At 42.4% G+C, this 21,666-nt stretch overlaps 1 protein-coding gene across 1 annotated transcript in view; it reads right to left on the reverse strand.

The window, feature by feature from the left end:
* Window positions 1–1,032: 1,032 nt before the first annotated feature.
* The window catches only part of Slc25a24 (solute carrier family 25 member 24), a 38,102-nt gene continuing 17,468 nt past the window's right edge, over window positions 1,033–21,666 (reverse strand). The window contains exons 3-10 of the mRNA XM_021157851.3: window positions 19,770–19,857; window positions 14,535–14,646; window positions 12,276–12,434; window positions 10,659–10,805; window positions 9,801–9,908; window positions 7,890–8,057; window positions 5,699–5,849; window positions 1,033–2,900 (exon numbers count right to left, since the gene is read on the reverse strand). Coding sequence (XP_021013510.1) covers window positions 2,716–2,900; window positions 5,699–5,849; window positions 7,890–8,057; window positions 9,801–9,908; window positions 10,659–10,805; window positions 12,276–12,434; window positions 14,535–14,646; window positions 19,770–19,857 — 1,118 coding nt within the window. The 3' untranslated portion in view covers window positions 1,033–2,715. The remainder of the gene's footprint in view (window positions 2,901–5,698; window positions 5,850–7,889; window positions 8,058–9,800; window positions 9,909–10,658; window positions 10,806–12,275; window positions 12,435–14,534; window positions 14,647–19,769; window positions 19,858–21,666) is intronic.

Consider the following 21,666-nt stretch of genomic DNA (forward strand, 5'->3'; position numbering starts at 1 on the left):
CCCCCCACTCCCCTACCCACCCATTCCCACTTTTTGTCCCTGGCGTTCCCCTGTACTGGGGCATATAAAGTTTGCAAGTCCAATGGGTCTCTCTTTCCAGTGATGGCCGACTAGGCCATCTTTTGATACATATGCAGCTAGAGTCAAGAGCTCCGGGGTACTGGTTAGTTCATAATGTTGTTCCACTTATAGGAAGGTAAAAAAATTCCCCCTCCCTTCCAAGATGTGCCATGCTAATCTTGCAACCTTGTAATTTTCTTGGTCCTGGAAACCCCTTGGGCTATAATCCTTGCTCTTAAGTACAGACGTTGAGTACCATGTGAAACAGTGCCTTGTACCCAAATACACAGTACCCATAGCAGCTCAGGAAAGGCAAAAGGTTGAGAAAGACTCTCTGGAACTAGTCTGTAAAGTATATTGTTTCAAACCTGCGTTAGTGTTATAAATGCATGACACCAAAAAAAAAGTATTATTTATAAATTCTTTTCAAAATGAGTGTCCTAATTAGTTCTGTCAATTGTCAAAGCAAAGTCTCAACTGAAGTATTGCCTGTGGGCGTGTCTGTGGTAGTCCCTGTGGGCGTGTCTGTGGGCGGCTGTCTTCACTGGCAGTTGTAAATGGAAATAGCCCACATGGTTCCTGTTTCTTCCTGCTCTGACTTCTCTCAGCGACAGACTGTATCCCATAAGGTGAAATAGCCCTTTCCTCCCTAAGTTGCTTTTATTGAGAGTGTTTTGTCACAGCAACAGAGAGGAGCTAGGACAATTAGAAAACAAGCCATTTTAAAAACAGACAAATAAATTTAATACAAATGAGCAGTGACTATGTAGCAATATCAGAATAAGCTGTGTTCAATAGGAGGGTTTTTTTCCCAAAAAAAGATACAAGATATACAGATAAATCAGTCATACCTTACACATGTTCACTGGGACATAATTCAATTTCATAATGAAGTATGGCCATTTTCATAGTTTTTATCAACTTAAAATTCCAAAGACATTAACAGAAGTATGCATTTCCATGATTGTTACATGTAAAAAAAAAAAAAGGTGTGAATCATGTACCTTAATATTGTCATTCTATGTATTACTCCAAAATACAATAACCCCGAAGATGAAGCAGAGTCCCCTCCTTTCTTTATATAGTACAAAAATACCAAGACAATGCAGGCATCCGTAGTACAAACCAAGCTGTGTTTTAGAATAAGTTTCATAAACACAGGCCATTTTTCTCTTTGGTTCAAAAAATGAAAGAGGTAGGTAGGTTTAAAGGCAAAGATTTTCACTAGACTTTTCAGAAAGCAACTATACAGAAATTACCAGAAACCAAATGAGTATATGGACTAAATCTTAAAACATTAAAACTATCTTTTTTGTTTGGTTGGGGTTGTTTTGTTTTGGAGACAGGGTTTCTCTGTGTGCCCCTAGCTGCCCTGGAACTCTCTCTGTAGACCAGGCTGGCCTAGAACTCAGAGATATGCCCACCTCTGCCTCCTGAGTGCTAGAACTAAAGGCATGTGGCAATATTGCCAGGCTAAGACTATCAACATCTTCTTATAAAAAAAAAATAATATTTTCTAAGTTTTAAAATAAATCATAAAAGACTACAAAATCAGCTTTAGTTTAAAAAAATGAAATGCTCTTGATATTACAAATTTTCTGTCATCTTCCTAAATCTTGAGGCAAGTGAATATGTAGATGAATATTATGCAGATTGAGCCTTTCGTTAAAACAGGTAAGATGAATATATACTACTATTGAAACGTGCTGGTGCCTTAGCTTTGTGCCATTTGAGGAGCACAGGTTCAAAGACTTCAACAGTAAGAGGGAAGAAAGGGTTTATTTACATGAACTCAACACTCAAGTCAGGAGAAGGGCAGTTTCAGATTACTATGAAGGTCCCAAGGAGCCTTCCTGATTAAGAGAATTTGATTAAATGAGTAAAAGAATGAACAAAACCAAGATGCTCACTGGGAAATGGTACAAGTCACAGTTCTGTTCATTGATGCTTTTCAAAGTGATGACTGAATAAATATGATCTTCCAAATGACCTGTGCCCTGTCAATAATGTAACAACAATGTCAATCAAGGTCTAAAACTAGGGCCAAACAGCAGGGCAAGTAGAAAGAAGCATGCCCACTGAAATAAACATTACCTCATGGCTCCTGTCCACTGAATGTGGCTTCTATAATTCATTCCTATTCTGCTTACAGATGAGGAGATAAACTGTGCAAAGTAGACTTTGAATATTGTGATTTTTCTACTAATGTCTCTGTCAGGAACTTTTACATCTACAAAGACATCTAAAATATATTAAACAATTTAAGTCCTGAGGCTTTCTGATCATTTTTGATTTTTTTAAAATTTGGGTTAAAAAAATTGACATGAGCTTGAACCAATCAGAACAGATTTATAATCCTACCACACAAAATGATTTCAACTCAAACCAGTACATTTTCAGATTTAGGGTGCAGGGCAGAGACCTCTATCAGCAAAAATACAGTACAATTTTGTGGTTTCTTCACTTACTGGAACTATGATTCAGAACATCACTGAAGGTATAAAACTGAACCCAAAGGCTTGTAGTGATCACGGCTACACTCTTCCCTTTGGCGAGGCAAACAGCTTCCTTTGTGATAGACTTGATGCAATCCCAGAAGTCACTGGAGAGCACCGACAGTCTCGGTCACCACAGAAAAGCAAAGGCTTGAACTGGTCACTTCTGAGCTACTCCCAGGGTCTGCTTCATATTTTCATACACCACATAGCTGATGCCCACGGCCGGGAGCACTTTCATGAAGTTTGGGGTGATGCCTCTGTAAAGTCCTGACACTCCTTCTTTGGAGACGATTCGCTGAAAAAGGCCAACCATGCTCAGCTGCGGGGCTCCTTCTACCGTAGCTAGCAAACAGATAAGGAGACAAACAAAAATAGATAAACAAAAATGGGGAGAACCAGGCTAATCCACGTCGAATTTAAGCACGTCGAATTATTGTCACAACAGACTGTTGAGGATTCACAATGGGGTCTAAACACAAAGAATCGATAAAAACCAGTTCGAAAAGCAACTCTCTTTGCCACCCACCAGTGCGTTACAATGACAGGCGCAGCAGCTCATTAGGAATGAGGCGTGTGCTAGATACTAGGTTAATTACTCTCCGTGCCAGTCCTCCAGGACAAATACATCCATGAGGAACTGGAAACTTGGTAAGATAAGGAACATCTCCTGAATCCCAACACTCTACCACCCCCAAGCACTGACGAAGATGGTTAAATTCTGGATAATAGGGAAAGGGGAGATTTGGAGATGTTTAGAAAGAGTCCAGAGCCCTGGGTATTGTAATTATCTCAATGTGGGGGAAAGAAAAGAGTGAAGAACGGAGGAGAAGAAAAATGAAGGGGACAGCGAGAGGAGGGGGTAGCCCTGAAACTGTTGATACAACAAAAGACAAAGGCGGCAGCAGGCATGAGGGATGGGACATGGCGATTGCTGGATGTGATTATTACCCATAGGTTATCACGAAGCTGGAGATGCCCACATGTTGGGTTATTTGCCTACGTCCTACAAGTTGAAGCATTTTCCATGGGATAGAGAGGCCCCTAAGACTAAGTCAACAAACTGTGCCAAGCTCAGATACCTTCTGAAACTAGATGATTCACAAGGCCACTCCCCGAGCCCTGGGGTTACATGAGCAGTTGTAACTACTGTGGGCAGGAAGCTCCAGCCCAAGTCTCTTGCAGGTTATGCAGGGAGCTCCAATAATTCAGCGTCTGTGGCTGGTGGCTTGTGCAGGTTGCAGGCTGAGGGCTGCTGGCGATGCAGCTGTCTTTGAGCTGTTCAAGCTCCTGTAAGGAGCTATCTATCACCCAAGCTCCAATAGGAACTCCACCAAACTCACCGATGCACTACGATAGACGTGGGTGGACCTGTTTCTTTGGTCTGTCCTTGCCATATTGTGGGAAGCCACATGTGCCGTTGCAGAGTGGCACAGGCTTTTGCTGGCCACCACGCATACATAGGCAGGAAAGTTTTTTGCCAAGATGAGGTTTTGAGAATTGACCAAAATTGACCAATCAGAAGAGAGAGAAATTGACCAATCAGACGAGAGAGAAATTGACCAATCAGAAGAGAGAGAAGTTAACCAATCAGATGAGAGAGAAAGTAACCAATCAGATGTAGGAATGCAAATGAGGTGGTAAGCATCAACCAAGCACAACACAATCCGGGTGTGAGACACGCCTCTCCTAGGCCTATATAAAGCAGCACCAGGGCTGGGCTCAGGGCTTTTTCGCCTCTACAATCAAGCTCTCCCAATAAACGTGTGCAGAAGGATCCTGTTGCAGTGTCATTCTTGCTGGTCGAGTTGGACGCGCGCAAGACCATATCTGGGTGAACAGACAGATGTCTGGAAACGTCACACAGCAGTATAGTGGGGGTCAGGAAACAGAGGTGGAGCTAAAACTGAAGCATGATATGATGGATAAAGACTTCAAAACCCCCTCGGAGAACTATGGGATTTATTCTGAAAAAAAATGGTTTTAGAGACACAAAATATTTGGGCCTTGATGAAAACTGGCAGATCTTGGCAGCTATGCTAGGCCAGGACTGGAGCTCATAGGAGGGGGAAACTCACTGGGCATCTGTTTAAATCCCTGAGTGGGTCTGAACTCCAGCTTGACTCTAGCTCAAATTCATAAACTTGTGGACATTCCTTAACTGTTCTTGCCTGTTAGTCATTTGCCAAATATGGATGATATTAGCATCAAGCTCCAAAAGTGGTCACTCCGGCTAACTGAGAGACTACACACATTTAGTTTGCTAGTTTGCAATCCTCTCTGCAGTCATGATTGCCTCTCAGATCCTCAAATACACCACTGCAGGCCTGTGTCCAGCTAGCTCCTGCACTGCAGCCCGAGGCTTCCACTGGGATTAGGCTAGAACTGGTGCCATGAGGAGTTTTAAAGGGCCATGTTCTGGTCGCACCCATGGCTTTTCCACTCCACAGTGACCGACTCATACCTGACTTGCTTCATTTTCTAACCCTAGCATCCATTCCATAGTATGTCTTGAAAAGAGTGTCTCTGAGTGACTGACTGGTTGAAAGAGGGATGGCTGCATTGGGAAGAAGGATAGGGTGGGGCCCAGGTGTCCAGTGTGTTTTCATAAGAGAAGTTACAGTAGATGAATATGACCAGGGAAAAAAAAGAGCAGAAAAGAAAGACAAAGAGTTCATGTTTCCACAGGGTGGGCAGCCAGAAACAGCAGGAAGACAGCAGTCAGTCAGGAAGTGGCAGGAGGGTAGGGGTATTCCAGCCTGGGAGCCAGCAGAGAGAATGTCACAGAGGGGAGGACTCAGTGCCAAGCCTGGGGTCTGAACAGCACTGACAAGCAGTCAGGCCACCACTCACTTCAAGAGTTTAGCAAATGCCAAATTCTTTATACATACTGCAGCTAATCTCTATTCATGGAAGTCAACACTGGAGAGGGGAGCGGGTTAGGGGGAGCTGAATAGGGGAGGGGGGAGTGTTAAGACCTGAGCACACTTAAAACAAGGGTTATTTCTGTAAAAGGAGTAACAATAACATACAGAGAGAGAGAGAGAGACAGGGAGAGACAGACAGACAGAGACAGAAAGAGACAGAGAGAGACAGAGAGATCCATGAAGTGTCACCATGGCCATCCTGGAACCCAAACTCACCTTGAGCCTGCATGCGAGTCCTCACCAAAGCCAGGGGGTAGCTGGCCAGCTGCCCACAGGTACTGGATAGAGCTCCACAGCTCAGCAGCACCATCACACCAGGGTTGACCGAGTCTTTGGCAAAGTTATCCAGCCAATAAGACTTCAAAAGCTGTGCCAGAAACAAAGAAGAAATCCATCAAAATGGCTCATTCAGCCACTGCATTAATGTGAACATCTCCAGGGCTGTTTCATGTAGTCAGTCAATTCTTTAAAAGTAAATTACTTTGAGCACAAAAAATATATGCTAAGACATTATATATTTGTAGTAGGTTGAATGAGAATGGCCCCCCTAGGCTCACAGGTTTGAAGACTTGGCCCCCAGTCAGTGGAATAGTCTGGGAGGAAGAATGTCACTGTAGGTGGGCTTTGAGGCTTACAAACCCACCCATTCCTAGTTAGCTCTCTCTGACTCTTACCACCCATTCCTAGTTAGCTCTCTCTGACTCTTACTTGTAGATAAGATCGTGAGCTCTCAGCTACTGCTCCAGCACCATGCCTGCCTGCCTGGCTGCTGCCATGCTCCCTGCCATGATGGTCATGAACTCACACTCTGAAAACGTAAGCCCCAAATAAACACTTTCTTATAAGTTGCCTCGGTTGTGGCATCTAATCAAAACAATAATTTAAAAATATAACCATTACTTTAACTTAACTATTTTTTTTTATTTGTTTGTTTGATAGTGTTACATTTCTCAGACAGAAGCCTTGTGGGTTGGGAGTTGTCAGGGTTTTATATTCAAAGTGCTAAATTTAAATAACAAAGGAACCCTCGCAAACAGTATATAGACAAAACTGTCTTTTGAATACAACGAAGAAATTAAGAGCTCTACAGACAAATAAAAGCTGAAAGAAAGTGCCACCACTAGACCTGTGAGAGATGACAAAAAGGCAACCTTTAGTCTCAAACAAAATGGCGACAGCAGCAGAAAACACAGAAAGTCCACGTGAGAGTGAATAAATAGAAAATGACAGCCTTATGATTATTGTAATGCGTGTATGTAAATAACTTTGAAATCTAGTATAGTTTTCAAAAATAAAAGGACGAGAACTCATTGTAAACCCATGTTAGAGGACACACTGTAAAAAGACACACTGCTTGTCATCAAAACAGGACAGGGGTACCCAGAGGTGTGAAGGAGTGGGGCCTTGTATATAATTGTAGTTGACTCGACACAAATTGTTAAAATATCGAGATTTTTATCTTGGAGGGATGCTGGCTTAGTAGGAGGCGTTTGGGAATGCCTCCTCTGTTCCTACTTTTTAAAATAAATTTCATATGAAAGGTTCACTACGGAGGATAAAGAATCAGCCGCAATCATTGACCACTGTTGCAGAACATCAACAGGCTTCAGAGTCGGTGTCTTTACACCAACACCATCCCAGTCACGGGGCCATGCCTTGAGCTACTGATGGTTAAACACCCAAAACATCACCAAGTAACACATATTTTTCAGCTCCATTATAATCTGCAGCAACCCCATCATATATAAGTGGCCTCTCATGGCCCAAACATTATTCTATGGCACATGATTTCTTATAGGATGGATTTATTATTGAACCAGGAAGAAGGATAGAGTATGAGGCATGAATGAACCTTGAAAGCGAGGTAAGTCAGACACACATAATATGTCCAACTCCACTGATGAAACACCTAAGATACATAAATTCATAGAGACTGGGGATAAATTAGAGGTTCTGAGGTTAAGGGGAAGGTGAGGTAGACAGTTATTGCATAATAGTTTCGGTTGCTGAAGAAGTGCTTTGGGAACTTACAATAGTGAAGGCTGCACACTAGAGCAACTATATTTAATGTTACTGAATTTCATAGGTTAAAAGGGAGTTTTCAGTTCTGTTTTCTCATAATCTCAAAAGTTAACAAAAGTCTTTAAATTGTGTGTTTTTAGTGGATGAAACTCCTGCCATGGGGATTGTATCTCAATAAAGCTGTTCAAAATAAAATGAAGTTATTATTTTATAAAAATGAGGACACAGAGCAGGGTGCTGGAAGGATCAGAGGACACACCTGCCCACAGACAGCCCAGCCCCCAACCATTTTCCTCCACTCTCCTGGCCTTGGCACGGTCAGAGACCATGGCAACCAGCTAGCCACCTACCCTGTACACTGAAGCGTGGCTGACCCCTCACTCACCTCGTACACAGCAAGATCAATGCCTGCGTAAGGAATGATGCCTAGTAAATTGGGAATGTAGCCTTTGTAAAAAGCCCCAAAGCCTTCGTGTTTCAAAATCTTCTTGGCACAACCGTATATTCCGGAGTATTGTCCAGTCTTGGCTACAGCTAGCCGGGTTTTCAAAACCTAGATCCCAAAGAATGCAGCACAATATCATTCTCATTTTACATCGAACAATTCAAAAATATTGATTTTATAAAGCACTAGCAGATTCTATCTCTCAAGAGAATGTGCAGTCTGCTGATAGATTCGGGTGTTACTTCCACTGAGAGGCTAACATTCGAGCCAAGGAGGGCCAATTATTTCATAGAGTCTGAAGGAGAGCTTTGCCAAGAAACAAAAAATAAATGTGGACCAGATAATCATTTTTTTGTCCTAATAAAATTAGCTGGCAAGGAAGGTGAATGCTGGCTTTGGGGACTCCAATGACTTCAGCCTGAAGCATAGGACGGAAGGTGGAGAGGTGGAAAGTTTTAGTTGAAATGAAGGGTGTGTGGCATCATCTCTAGAGACTCAGGGGTAGCTCAGTCTACAGAGCACGTATAGCACCAACATGAGGACTTGGGTTTGACTCGAAAAACCCACATAAGCAGCCAGGCCTGGGGATGGATGAGATCCCTGGGGAGGTAAGACAGGCGCATCTCCCAGCCAATCAACCAACACTGTACATTGAGCTTAGGCCAGTGAGAGACCCAGTCTCAAAAGCAAGGTAACCGTGTCTCATGATGAATGACATCTGGGTTGGCCTTTGGCCCTTACAGGCGTACGCACATGCATATGCATCCACACAAACATGTACATGCACAAATATACATACATACATACACACACATATACACACATGAACACATACACACACATGCACACATGCACACACATATGCACACATGCACGAACACACATCTATTGGCATGAGTATGGCAAAAAGAGTCAAGTTAAGGTTATATTTTGCTTTAGGTCTTAATCAGTTATTGGAAAATCCTAGTTGTATCCTTAAAATTATCCCCATCTACAGTGTTAATTTTGCTCTAAAGCCAGAGTTGGCCAACACTTTTTGCAAAGGCCAAGTAGTAACTGTTTCAGTCTTGGCGAGCCTCAAATGTGATGTCTGTCACATGTCCTTTGCTTTTCCTTTGCTTTCTCTCTTACTTCTTCAGGAGTAACAGCAGCGGAGCCTATCTATACACAGCAGTCCTCAGGTGGCCCTTGACCCATAGCCAGCCCATGATTTACTGGAATGACGTCTAGATGGTATTGCTGTCCTTCCATTACTGGGGTTAGGGGACAAAAGCTCCCTGGAGAGCAATGAGAGGAATATTCTGCATCAGCACTGTGACGGCCAGCCTCTGACATGTCCCCTGAGGGTCCTGTCTCTGGGGATGGATGCCCTGCTTTGCACAGCCCTCTCCCCACTGTGTATCCAGCAGGGTACAGTGAAAGTGACAGCGGACAGCAGTTTTCATCCCTCACAGTCTTTCTCTCTTCTCACTCATGGCGCTGACTATAAAGGAAACAAGCAACCATGCTGTGCTCATACACAGAGCATCTAGGAAGGCGTTCGTGGGAGAACGAGATTTCCAGCCAACAGCCAGTGGGGCCTGGCAGCAGCCACACGAGTGAGCCTTAAAGCAGACCCACCCCAGGCGTTAGCCTCTAGAGGACCGCAGCCTTGGCCGACACCCTGACAAGAGGTGGTTAAAAAAAAAAAAAAAAAAAAAAAAACTGGAGCCAGAGAAACCTAGACTCCCAGTTGCCAAACTGTGAGATGGTAAAGGCTTGTTTAAACTATGCAGTGTGGGTTAACTTAGTCCACAAGTTCAGCTAGCCAGTTCCGATGCCACCAAGCAGTCAGCCCAAGATGGCACTTACCTCCATGGGGTAAATAAACGTCTGAGCAGTTGCTCCAGCCATGGAACCAGAGATAAACCTCTCAAAGGTCCCTAACTTTTGTCCCTCCTCGGTAAGCAACTTCTTGTACTGTAAAAAGGAAGGAAGGAAGGAAGGAAGGAAGGAAGGAAGGAAGGAAGGGAGGAAGGGAGGGAGGGAGGGAGGGAGGGAGGGAGGGAGGGAGGGAGGAAGTTGAAAGTGCATATTAATATCTACTATAAGGTAATTGTGCCCCTCCCAAATTCTTACGTTAAATCCTAACCACCATTGCTATGATATTAGGAGATGCAGTCTTTGGAAACAATTATGCTTAGAAGAGATTCTGAGGCCTCAGGATAGAGCTAGCATCCTTATCGGAAGGTACGTACGCCCTGCTTACACTCTGCCAAGCTATGCATCCAGGCCGTATGACTGTAGAGCAAGAAGCCAGGAAGAGGGTCTCCCCTGCCTGGACCCTTGATCTGACTCTTCTTAAGCTTGAGAGCTGTGAGATAGAAATTTCAATTGTTTAAACCACACCTTCGGTGGTATTTTGTGGTGGCAAACCACAAAGCAGATCCTAGGAATCAGTTCGTTTACGGTGGGATGAGATGCCTTGAGATGTACCCTCTACCTTCAGTCCTAGCAGAAAAGTCAGGCTTACGCTGACTGCCTCCCTCTATAAATGGTATTAGGGCATCCAAAATCAGAGAATTCAGCTGTGTGGAGTCGCAGAGTTTATCTAATTCTAGGCTCCCATAAGGAATTTCCTTGTGAGGTATTAGGCATGAAGGCACTGCATTTACTGAGTTAGTCAGCTAGCTCCTTTTGTTAGTCATTTCCACGGATGATAACAATTACCTGTTCATAAGCCCAGAACTTCACAGCTGTCTCGGGAGCTATTTTAATGACATTGGTGCCATTTCCTCTCCAAAGGGAACGGATTCCTCCTTCCTTTACCATCTGCCGGAAGCCTCCAAATATATTCATTGATTTGGAACCATGAACCTAAAGGTAAAAGCAAAGAGCCATGGGATACTACCGCGCTGCCACATGTCAACACCAGGAAAGGAAGGCGTTAGGGCTGCACAGGGCATAGACAAAAGCAGCCTGCTCTTGGAACTTCCCTGGATTCCGCTCCTGTGCTTCCTATCCTTGGCTGATTTGAATCTTTATTTCTTCCTGGTAATCAACCAAGACCATGAGTCTGTGTTTTTATAAGGCCATCTAGTGAAGTATTAAACCTGAAAGGAAACTTTGGAAAGGCCTGCAGGTGTGTGGAAATTACAATCCTAACAGATCCATTTTGTTTTAAATAATAAACTTCATGATAACATATGACAAGGGAAAATGCATGCTTTCTCTATGTCAGGTTACTAAAGAAAACAGCCTCTATCAAACCTCTCCCATTCTCTATAAAGAGCTAGATCTGTAAACACATTTTTGAATTGGATACATGATGAACGAATGGTAGCTTAAAGTACTGTCAGAAATATTTTGTTCAAACAATTTAAAAATAAAAAGAAGTGTTGCCTGTAGCTATGATAAGTACAGCTTTAAAAACATTTTAAGGAACTGTAGGACGGCCCTGGGGACGCAGGTTTGGTTCCCACCACACACACACACACACACACACACACACACATACACACACGGCATCTGTAACTCCAGTGTCAGAGGCTCCATGGGCATTGCATGCATAGGGTGCACATAAGCACATCTGGGCAGAATACACACATCTGAGCAGAATGCCCATACACATAAAATAAAAACTTCCTTAGGCAGCCACTATGTTCTTCTAGGACATATGCCAGTGCTTATATAAGCTAAACTTCGGAGCCATCCTTGTTAGACACTCTGCCCATTGTGGAATGGAGGAAACATGAGATCTTAGAGGGCACATGCAGTTTAGGAACCAAGGCACTGGCTGTTAAGCTCTATCGTGCTTCATCTCCTCTTTTTCATCAAGGAAATGTTAATTTTACACCCTCAGTTTCCTCATATGCAAAATGAAGCCGAACCACCTGCTTTTCAGGCTGCTGTGAATATTAAATGGGTCCCTGTCCCTGCACAAATGGATAACCTTTCCTTTCTCTTCTCTCTTCGTGGCCAGCCTAATGACTGTAAGTAGCCAAGTCTGTCTAGAAACCCAGGTCCTTTCTGCTAACCTTAGATCTAGAATCACTTTTGAAATTACAATCTTGTCACCAAGACTCTAGACTTGAGAAATCCTCTGCTTTCTCAAGTCATAAGATGAAAGAAAACATAAGTAATTTAATGAGAACCCTATAATAGCAGTGAAGGGCTTTTAATTAAACATTTAAGTCATGGAATACCAAAGACTAATATTTCATTACATACAAGTACTAATGACTTACGGTTTAGTGGGACAGCACCAAATACATTAGCCTAATCTGAGGGGTAATGGTAGAATAACATTTTCTAAGATATAAAGGGGACATAAGGCGCGCTGCTCACCTGCATCATGACCTTGAGGCGATCCAAAGGAGCAGTGCTCGTTCTAGAGACAGCTCCCGCCACACCTCCTGCCAGGAGCTGCCTCCACCACTGTCCTGATTTTTTCTCATCTTCTGTGAATTCATCCGGAATAGTTAAACTATCCCCTATGTCAATTCCCTGGTGGAATGGAAAGAGATCCCACAGTTCTTCAGTCTTAAACAGATAAGCCTAGAACTTTCTTTTTGTGTTGGAGCTGTTACTGTTAGGAGCGAGTTTCTTCCTTGGGATTGACAACGAGCCACGCTGAGCCCACATCAGCAAGAGTCGGATCACACTGAACACAACACAGAATCATCATCGCATAAGACTGGGAACCGTCAGGTGCAAAGCCCCTGGACCACGGTCACGGCTTTCTCCTTTTGCCAAGTTGGGTGACTTATTGAAAGGGTGAAGTTTACCGCATTTAGTGAATCCTGGCCAGTCCTTTCACAATGCTAGAAACCCACACGGTTTGTGACAACTTTGACAAACTACTTAGCCAGTACCTCAGACACTGTCATAGCAATTATGCCCCACTGCACTCTGTGCCATGAGTTATATATATAAATGTAAATATGTAAATTTAAAAGTTAAAGCATGTACGTCAGTAGCCCTATACTCATCTTCTACATAGTTTGAGAACAGTTTTATCATTATAATAATTGTTTTTGCAACTTAATTATTTAAATGCTGTGGTGGGTATAACTAGGTCATAGAGCACTTTCCTAACATGTTCCAGACCCTAGCACCACACACATAAAATGACCTTGGCATAAACTTTATGGGCAAGAATGAAAGGTAATAAACCAAGCTGGTAGTAACTCTCTCTTCTTCCATTTGTTCCCAATAAAATGAATTTATGATTATAACATCAAATGTTGACTATCCCCAAAGATATAATACAAAGTTCACAGTATAAAATGTATAGTCATAATTGATTTTATGATGTTCTGTGTAAACTTAGACATTGTTACTAGTGACAGTGTGAACCCTCAGCGTATTGAGTGGGAGTCAAAGATACTTCTCTCCAAGTATAGAAGACAAATCCACAGGTTGAGGGGTGGGAGAGCCTGCAAAAGGTCCCCAGGGGCTTCAAGAAACAAACTGTGTGACAAACTTAATTTATACTTAATTTATACTTAATTTATACTTATTTATGCTTAATTTATATTTTGCCAGAATGCTAATGAAAGAATCACAATAAAAATTTTGTGAAGTATAAACTGGCAGGAAATGCCAACCATATGAGTCAAAGTTATTCCCTCGCATTCAGTGAGTAATGCAATACCTTATGACAGCAATAAATCAAGGCAGCCTAAATAAGCAAAGGTTCAGGGACCCGAGGCCATAACATCTTTAGCTATCTGGAAGCACAGGAATGATTTTAGTAATGTGTGTCATCTGACTACCAGACTCCCCCATAGCAGAAGCAGCACATGCTAATGAGAGCCAGACAGCTTGTTCATCAAGATAGGACTTCCTCCAAGTTTTGAGAAAAGCTGTATTTATACTACCGTGGGGGGGGGAGCTTTAAAGATATTCTATAAATCTGTGCCTAACAGAATAAACAGAACTGTAGAAATCAAATAGATCCTGGTACTCTCTTGAGACTTGGCCACCCTGCCCAGGGTGTTTTGATGCTCTTGGGTGGTAACTACTGTGAACCAGAGTTCCATTAAGGATAAGCGACTGTGAAGACTAACAGCCTGATCAGAACTTCAGTGATGTGGAAAGCTTGCAATGCTGCAAGTCTAGAGCCAACCTATCTTAACTGTCTCCATTCCCCTTAATATGTATTTACTGCCCACCTCTGTGTGTAGCCTAACATCCTTGTGGCTATTACATAAACCCTTTGGGAGAAATGAATGACCCCTAGATTCCACCAACACAAGGGCTAAGAGCATCATCACACAGCATCTGAGGTCCATAGTAGAAATTTCCCTACTTTGCTGTAAGCCATCTATCTGATGTTTCTACCAATGTATTTGAAAAGTGTCCTGAGTTATGATTTTGCTTGCCCTGTTACTATTTAAAACAAAACAAAACAAAACAAAACAAAACCTCATGGAACTATTTCCATGTTGGGACATTGAATTTAGGGCAACCTGAATCTATGTTACCAGGCTAGGGTCCCTCATTTCAAAACAGAATAAATTCTGTTTGTCTCCCTTGAGGTGTGTTTCCTGCATCAGCACTATGCCTGTGGCTTAGAGCTACAGATCTACAAAGCAGACTTACAGTAGAGTGTTTCCAGAAACGAATAATTTCCTCAATGTCTGTCACAGGGTTAAATAAAAAGTAATCCCTCCATTCATTCCAGTCCACGGTCATCGTCCCATCAGAGTCGATGCTGAAAGTTTAAACAGATGATTAAAGAACAAGATAAATGAATGATAAACTCGCAGAGCCAACATTATTGCCTACGTTACAGAATGAACTTCTGCTTTCCAACTTAACACTCGTACTGAACTCAAAAAAAAAAAAAAAAAAAAAAACCCTTGGCAGGTTTAAGAGGTTCAGTGACAGGGCATTTGGTTAGCGGGCATGTAGGCCCTGGATTCCATCTTCAAGAAAAATATACTACTTGCAATTATACATTGCTGGAAATAGAATCTATGGATTATGGTCTTTTCCAGTCATTTTCACTATTTGGAGAAAAGTAGATCCAAATACTTCAGAGAGAGCCCACTGCAGATTGCCTTTAGCGTTCTGTCAAACTCAAAGTCACTAGGCTGAAGGACACAGAAATTGGACAACGAAATGTTGAGAGGTGCAAATGAATGGGCTCAGGGTCCTTTTCCCCTCGTCATCAGTGCAGGATTATTGCTTAACACCCTATGCTTGCAACATTTGGGTATAATTTTGAAATAGATTCAAAATACACTATCAATTTTCTACTCCAATTTTTAGCAATGAAAGAAAATTAGCATACTGAGCATGGTGGCACCTATCTTTAATCCCAGCACTTGGGAGGCAGAGGCAAGTGGATCTCTGAGTTTAAGACTAGCCTGGTCTACAGAGTGAGTTCCAGTACAGCCAGGGTTACAGAGAAACCCTGTCTCAAAAAAAAAAAAAGATAGATAGATAGATAGATAGATAGATAGATAGATAGATAGATAGAGATAGAAAATTAGCAGTGAATCTAAAGAATTTAATTCTAAATGACTGATGTTTTGAGTTTTGAGAAATCTGCATTTTCAATTCTAAGCATATCATGCTGTCATCTTACAGGTATAAGTGGTAACAAACTCTGGGGCGTTGTTGTTGTTGTCGCTGTTTTAATAAGCTTCATGACAGAAAGCCCATTCTATGAGATTTTCCTATAGACAATGACAAGTCATACTAAACATGCTCAAGGAGCTTGGTTAGGTATTGAGTTAAAGCGTCTGGGGAAAACTCTTTTGGTGTTTCCTCATAGTTTGCTCGATAATTTATATGACAGTGACACACGCAGGTGGCATACAAAAATGCAATTTTCAGAGACTTATTATTGTGTTTTCCCTGCTGTTTTCTGCTTTGATGTGCTTATGTATAGAATTATAGTTCAGCCTTTACTTGTCCCAAAGCAAAGGTGTCAAAACGCTCTGCATCTGCTGAGAACCCTGCTTGCTGCTTGTGTTTAAAATGCATTCTGGGTTGCAATATTAGCAGCTTTGATTTCATCAGTTTTTTCTGTTTCTTGTGCAATGATTTAGCATCTCACCCCAACTTCTCTTTCATGAGCATGCTCTAATAGGCAAATGCCACCTGAGAAACCTCCCACAACTTTACTGTTTTCCAGTCAAAAATCTGCCCGAGTTTCTGCTCTAAGCCATGTCATGGGGAAGCATGTGTCCACCTAGGTGTTTTGTTATGCGGCACACAACCTGGCTGGTAATGCACTTGGATCCTTTGTAGAGCTCAGAACTAGAATTTGCTTTATTCCTAATGCTGTTAAAGGAAATAAAAGAAAACGATTCTGGCCTTAAACAAGACAGGGGGGAACCCATTCTCTATCAATCTAAGGGTTTGTCAATCTTTGCTTTTTCAAAGAACTAACTCTTTGTTTCATTATGACACAAAAATTCTCAATAGAATATTTACACGTAAACCTAAGACAATTACACATTGAAAAGATTATGCACCGTGATCAGGTCAGTTTCATTCCAAGGATGTAAGAAACAGGGACTGGAGTCAGAGCACTAGCTACTCTTCCAGAGGATCTGGGTTCAATACGCCACCTACATTGTGGGGCAAGTGGACCATGCCACCAGACAGAAGAACTGGTAAGACTGAGCCAGCCTAAACCCTGGCATGTATCAGAATTGAGAACAGTAGGCGTGAGGCCAGCTCCCTGCCAACCTAGCTGATGAGGAACACACGGAACCACAGCATCCCACTGAGAGGACTATGACAACCAGTCACTGTAGCAAATAAACCTGGAGTTCTCCATGCTAATGAGGCACCAAGTGCTTAGCCAGCGAGTTTCCCTTCCTGGGCATTCCTTCCCACAAAAGATGCTTAATCCCTGGTTCACCCTGAGTAAAGTGTATGGCTTCACATCCACCATCAAATAGAGCAATTTGGGCAAGCAAAGACCCTCTTCTTCATCAAGGATGGGGTGGGGGAGGTCATAAGGAGCCTCGTCTATATTTCCCGGAGAAGTCCTTCTCTCTTCCGGCCCCAGTCCCTCCGTACTTTCTGCACTCAGTCAGAACCAAACCCGATTCTACCCTGGTCCTGGGCTCAGCTATCCCCTTCCTGCCTGGCACACCCCTGACCCCGTTCCCAACTCCCTGAGGTGCCCAACAGCATCTAGGTACCGGACCTGGGGAGCCACGGCATTCATCCCAGATCCTTCTCTTTCTCATCGGGTAAAACACGGGCTGAAACCCCTCTCGCAGACTGTGTTCTCACAAACTGTGTTTGCAGGCAGGCGCTCAAGCAGCCCAGCTGCAAGCCAAACACACAGTCCGATACTACACGGTAGCTTTGACTGTCTGTAACTGCAGTTCCAAAGGATATGACGCCCTGTTCTCACCTCTATGGGTACTGCATGCACATGGTACACACACACACACACACACACACACACACACACACACACCAGCCCAACATTCATACGCATAAAATATTTAAATGGCTCAACATATACAAGCCAATAACGTAAATATAGCACATAGTAGAGTCAAGGACAGAAGTCATATGATTGTCTCAATAGATGCAAGAAAAACATTTGACAAAATTTTACACCTCTCTAGGATAAAAGTCCTGAAAAGCTAGGAGCAGAAGGATCATCGCTCAACATAATAAAAAGCTACCTGTGACAAACCTACAGATGACTTTAATTGAATGGGGTAAAATGAAAGAATTACCTCTAAGATCAAGAAAGGGCTAAGGTGTTCAGTGTTTCCACTAGTTAGTATAGTGTCTGAAGCTTTAGCAAGAGTAGTAAGGCAAGGAATCAAAGACATACAAATAAGAAGGGAACAAGTTAAATTACCCTTTTTTCCAGATAATAATATGATCCCATATTTAAAAGACCCTAAAGATTCTACCAGAAAATACTTGGATCTCGTTACACTCTGTAGAGTAGTGAAGGAGAAGAGTGACAGATAGAATCCAGCAGCTTTTCTATATACCAATAACAAACATTGTAAGAAGAGAACAACCCCTTTCCCAATAGCTGGGAGGCAGGGGGGTTGGGGATAGAAATACTGCAAACAAACCTAGCCAAGAAAGTGAAAAGTCTTCTCGACAAACACTTCATGCAAAAAATACTGAAGAGAAAGGGAAGGCACTAACAGATGGAAAGAGCTTCGTGCTCGTGGACTGACAGGATCACTATTGTTCAAATCACCATGTGACTAGAAACAATCTACACATTCAATTTAATCCCTAGTAAAATTCTAATGGCATTCCTCACAGAACGTAAAGAAACAATTTTAAAATTCATATAAAAGCACAGAAGACCCTAAATAGCTAAACCAATTCTGAGCTAAAAAGAATAAGACTGGAGGTGCCACCCTAACCTGATGCTAAATTATGCTACAAAGCAACAGCAACAACAGTAGCACAGTACCAAGACCAAACAGACACTTAGATCAAGAGATTAGAGCAAAGTGCCCGGCCACAAACACCTGATTCTCCTCAACAGACAGCCTCTTCATCAAAATGAATAAATGAGAAAAAATGTAATCAAACACCAGAAAACCCACAAATAATCTAATGGCCAAATGAGTTAGATAGTTCTCAAGAAAAGATTCATAAAAGGGCAGAAAATACATGGAAAACGTTCAACAATCCTCAACCATCAGAGAAATGTAAATTAAAATCATTTTGACCTAGCTTTACCCTGTTGATGAGAATGTAATCATGCAGCCACTATGGAAGTCACCATGGAGAGTCCTCAGAAAACTAACCCTAGAGCTGGCATGGCATCCTACCATTGCACTTCTGGGAAAGTACCCAAGGACCCTAAAGCACACCTCACAGGCACTTCTCATCTGTGTTCATGGCTGCACGGCTCACAATAGTCAAGACATGGAAGCAGCCTAGATGTTTATCAACAGATGAAGGAGAAAATAGACACACACACAAACACACACACACACACACACACACACATACACAAACACATCAGAGAATTGACCTCTATAAAGAAGAAAGAAATTATGTCATTTGCAGGGAAATGGATGGAACTGGAGATAATCATAATAAGAAAAACAAATATTACATGTTTTCTCTTATGCAGGATCAAGATCATTTTTAAAGATGAAACTAGAAGGGGAACTTTTTGAGTGAAGGAGGCCCTCAGATGGGAAGCAAGATGAGAGTTTGATGGAGAGGTGAATGTGACTGTGGAACATTCCAGAAAATTGTCATAGTGAACCTCGTTACCTTAGAGAGTTAACAGGTGCTAGTACTTGATTTAAAACAAGGGAGAAAATAAGTTGATTTAAAAAGTAACAGCCAGGGGCTGGAGAGAAAAATCAGAGACTAAAAACACCAAGTACTCTTGCAGGGGACCTGAGTTCGGGTCGCAGCACGTATATGGTGGTTCACAGCCATCTGTAACTCCAGTTCCAGGGGACCTAACACCCCTTCTGTTTCACAGACACCAAGCATGGAGATGAAGCAGGGACATAGATGCACACAAAACACCCATTACACAAAATAGATAAAGTAAATGTTTGAAGTAACACTGAGCCCCTATCTCTAGACATGATGTACTGCTGTCCTAGTGCCCCTAAGGACTCTTGACAAAGAGCTGGCCCAGCTTGAGCATCCCTCTCCCATCCCTGCACTGTGGATAGCTTGTGTCCATGTAGACCCAGAAGGTAATAAAGGAAGGAAGGAACCATAGTAGGCAGGAGCAATGAGGTGTGCTGAAACAGAGGGAGGCATTTTAAAGAGACACTTAGAAACCACCATTGAAAACAAGATAGTACAGTAAAATTCAAAAGTAGTTTGTCCGTTTGATGAAGGGCTTACCTTTGAAGAATCAGCTCTGCTTGCTTTTCAGAAATATGTAAACCCAGCATCTGGAGAGACTGGACAATTTCGGAAGGCTCGATTTTCCCTTCGGACAATGAAAACAGCATAAGGTCAGGCTCAGAGTCTGAGAATACTTCTGAATGATTAAGGTGAAGCTGAGCACTTAGGGAAGCCAGCGATTTGCTTCAATGCATGTTGCAGCTTAATATCAAAATGTCACAATTCCTTAAACAAATATACACATATTGTTTGATTCGGTAATCATAAAGCATAGGGGATATACAAGCGATATTCCTCCACATAGGAGGCCAAAAACTCCCTGACCTTCCTAAGTGGCGAGCATAAGAAGCAGCATGAGAGAGCTCTAAATTTTCCAACTAGGGACTGCTCATTTAAAAATGGCAACCTTGACTTGAAACAGAGACCTTTCTTAACCAAGTCTGGGAAAATACGATGACATTGGCTCCAACTTGGATGGCTGACCTGGAGTTCTTCTGTCTCATAGATTCCTCTTATTAGTGAACTAAATGTGGATTAATATTAAAAGAAAACAAAAAATACATTCCTATGTAATGAAATAAATAAATAAAAATACTCATATCCACATCTTCCTAAGTAAAGGGCCATTTACTAGGCATGGAGTTGTGTGTCCAGGTGAAAGGGAGCAAGAAGTGAAGAAATTGAGCCAAAGAGAACAGGATTCTCTAAGAAATCTGGCAGTAAAAATACACAGTGACAGCAGAGAAACATAATACAAGGAAAATCTGAACACACAGCAGAGGGGACAAATCAGGAGAAAAGGAGAGAAGGAAAACAGAAAGCACACCATAAACGCAAGCACCCCTGCTCTTCCCTCAAGTGGTTCACATCCTGGAGAAGGAGGACATGGAGCAGGAGCAGAGAAGGCTGGAGGAGGGGAAGAGGATGAGGGAGGCACAGGAGGGATGGGGAACTGAGGGTGGGCGGACAGGTTGGGGGTGAAACCTTACTCAGAGTAAGAGGCTCCACTCAGAGCAGTGTGGACAGCAAGTTTTGTTGGGTGGGGGGCACTATACAAAGGACAAGAGAAAGCGAAGATGTCCTTTGAGAGAGGAACCTAAAAAAAAAAAAGATGGTGTGGGGAGATAGGAAAATAGCAGGGAATCTGGAGAACAGGGTGGGCAGAGGTGTTGTCCTCAGCAGTGAAGAGCTTTGAATTCCTCCCAGCATTCTCCTGGGCCACACTCAAAGACTTAGTCCTGTATGGGGAACATCTTCTAAGGAAAAAATTTACACCAAAGATGTACAAAGATGCGAAATGCATGAAACAAAATGGATCTTGAAAAAGAACATTGTTTACAGTCTGGGAGCTAAAACAAAGCAGAATGTCACCTTATGTTTTAAGAATAAAGAATGTTGAGGAGTTCTGACACAACCAGGATCACAGGAAGGATAGGCTCCAGTCAGATATAGTGAGGGAAGGTAGCACTAGAGATAACTAGATGGTGGGAGGCAAGCATAAGAAGAACATAAGCAACAGAAATAAAGGTTACTTGAAATCATCAGAACCCAGTTCTCCCACCATAGCAAGTCTTGGGTACACCATCACACCAGAAAAGCAAGATTTGAATCTAAAATCACTTCTCATGATGATGATAGGAGGACATCATCATGAGAAGTCCTTTAAGAAGGACATAAATAATTTCCTTAAAGAAATACAGGAGAACACAGGTAAACAACCAGAAACCTTTAAGAGGAAATACAAAAATCCCTTAAAGAGTTACAGGAAAACACAATCAAACAGGCAAAAGAAATGAACAAAACCATCCAAGATCTAAAAATGGAAGTAGAAACAATAAAGAAATCACAAAGGGAGACAACTCTGGAGATATAAACCCTAGGAAAGAGATCAGGA

Source organism: Mus caroli, unplaced genomic scaffold (assembly GCF_978045245.1).
Source record: "Mus caroli unplaced genomic scaffold, Mus_caroli_1 scaffold_3, whole genome shotgun sequence".
NCBI lineage: Eukaryota > Metazoa > Chordata > Mammalia > Rodentia > Muridae > Mus > Mus caroli.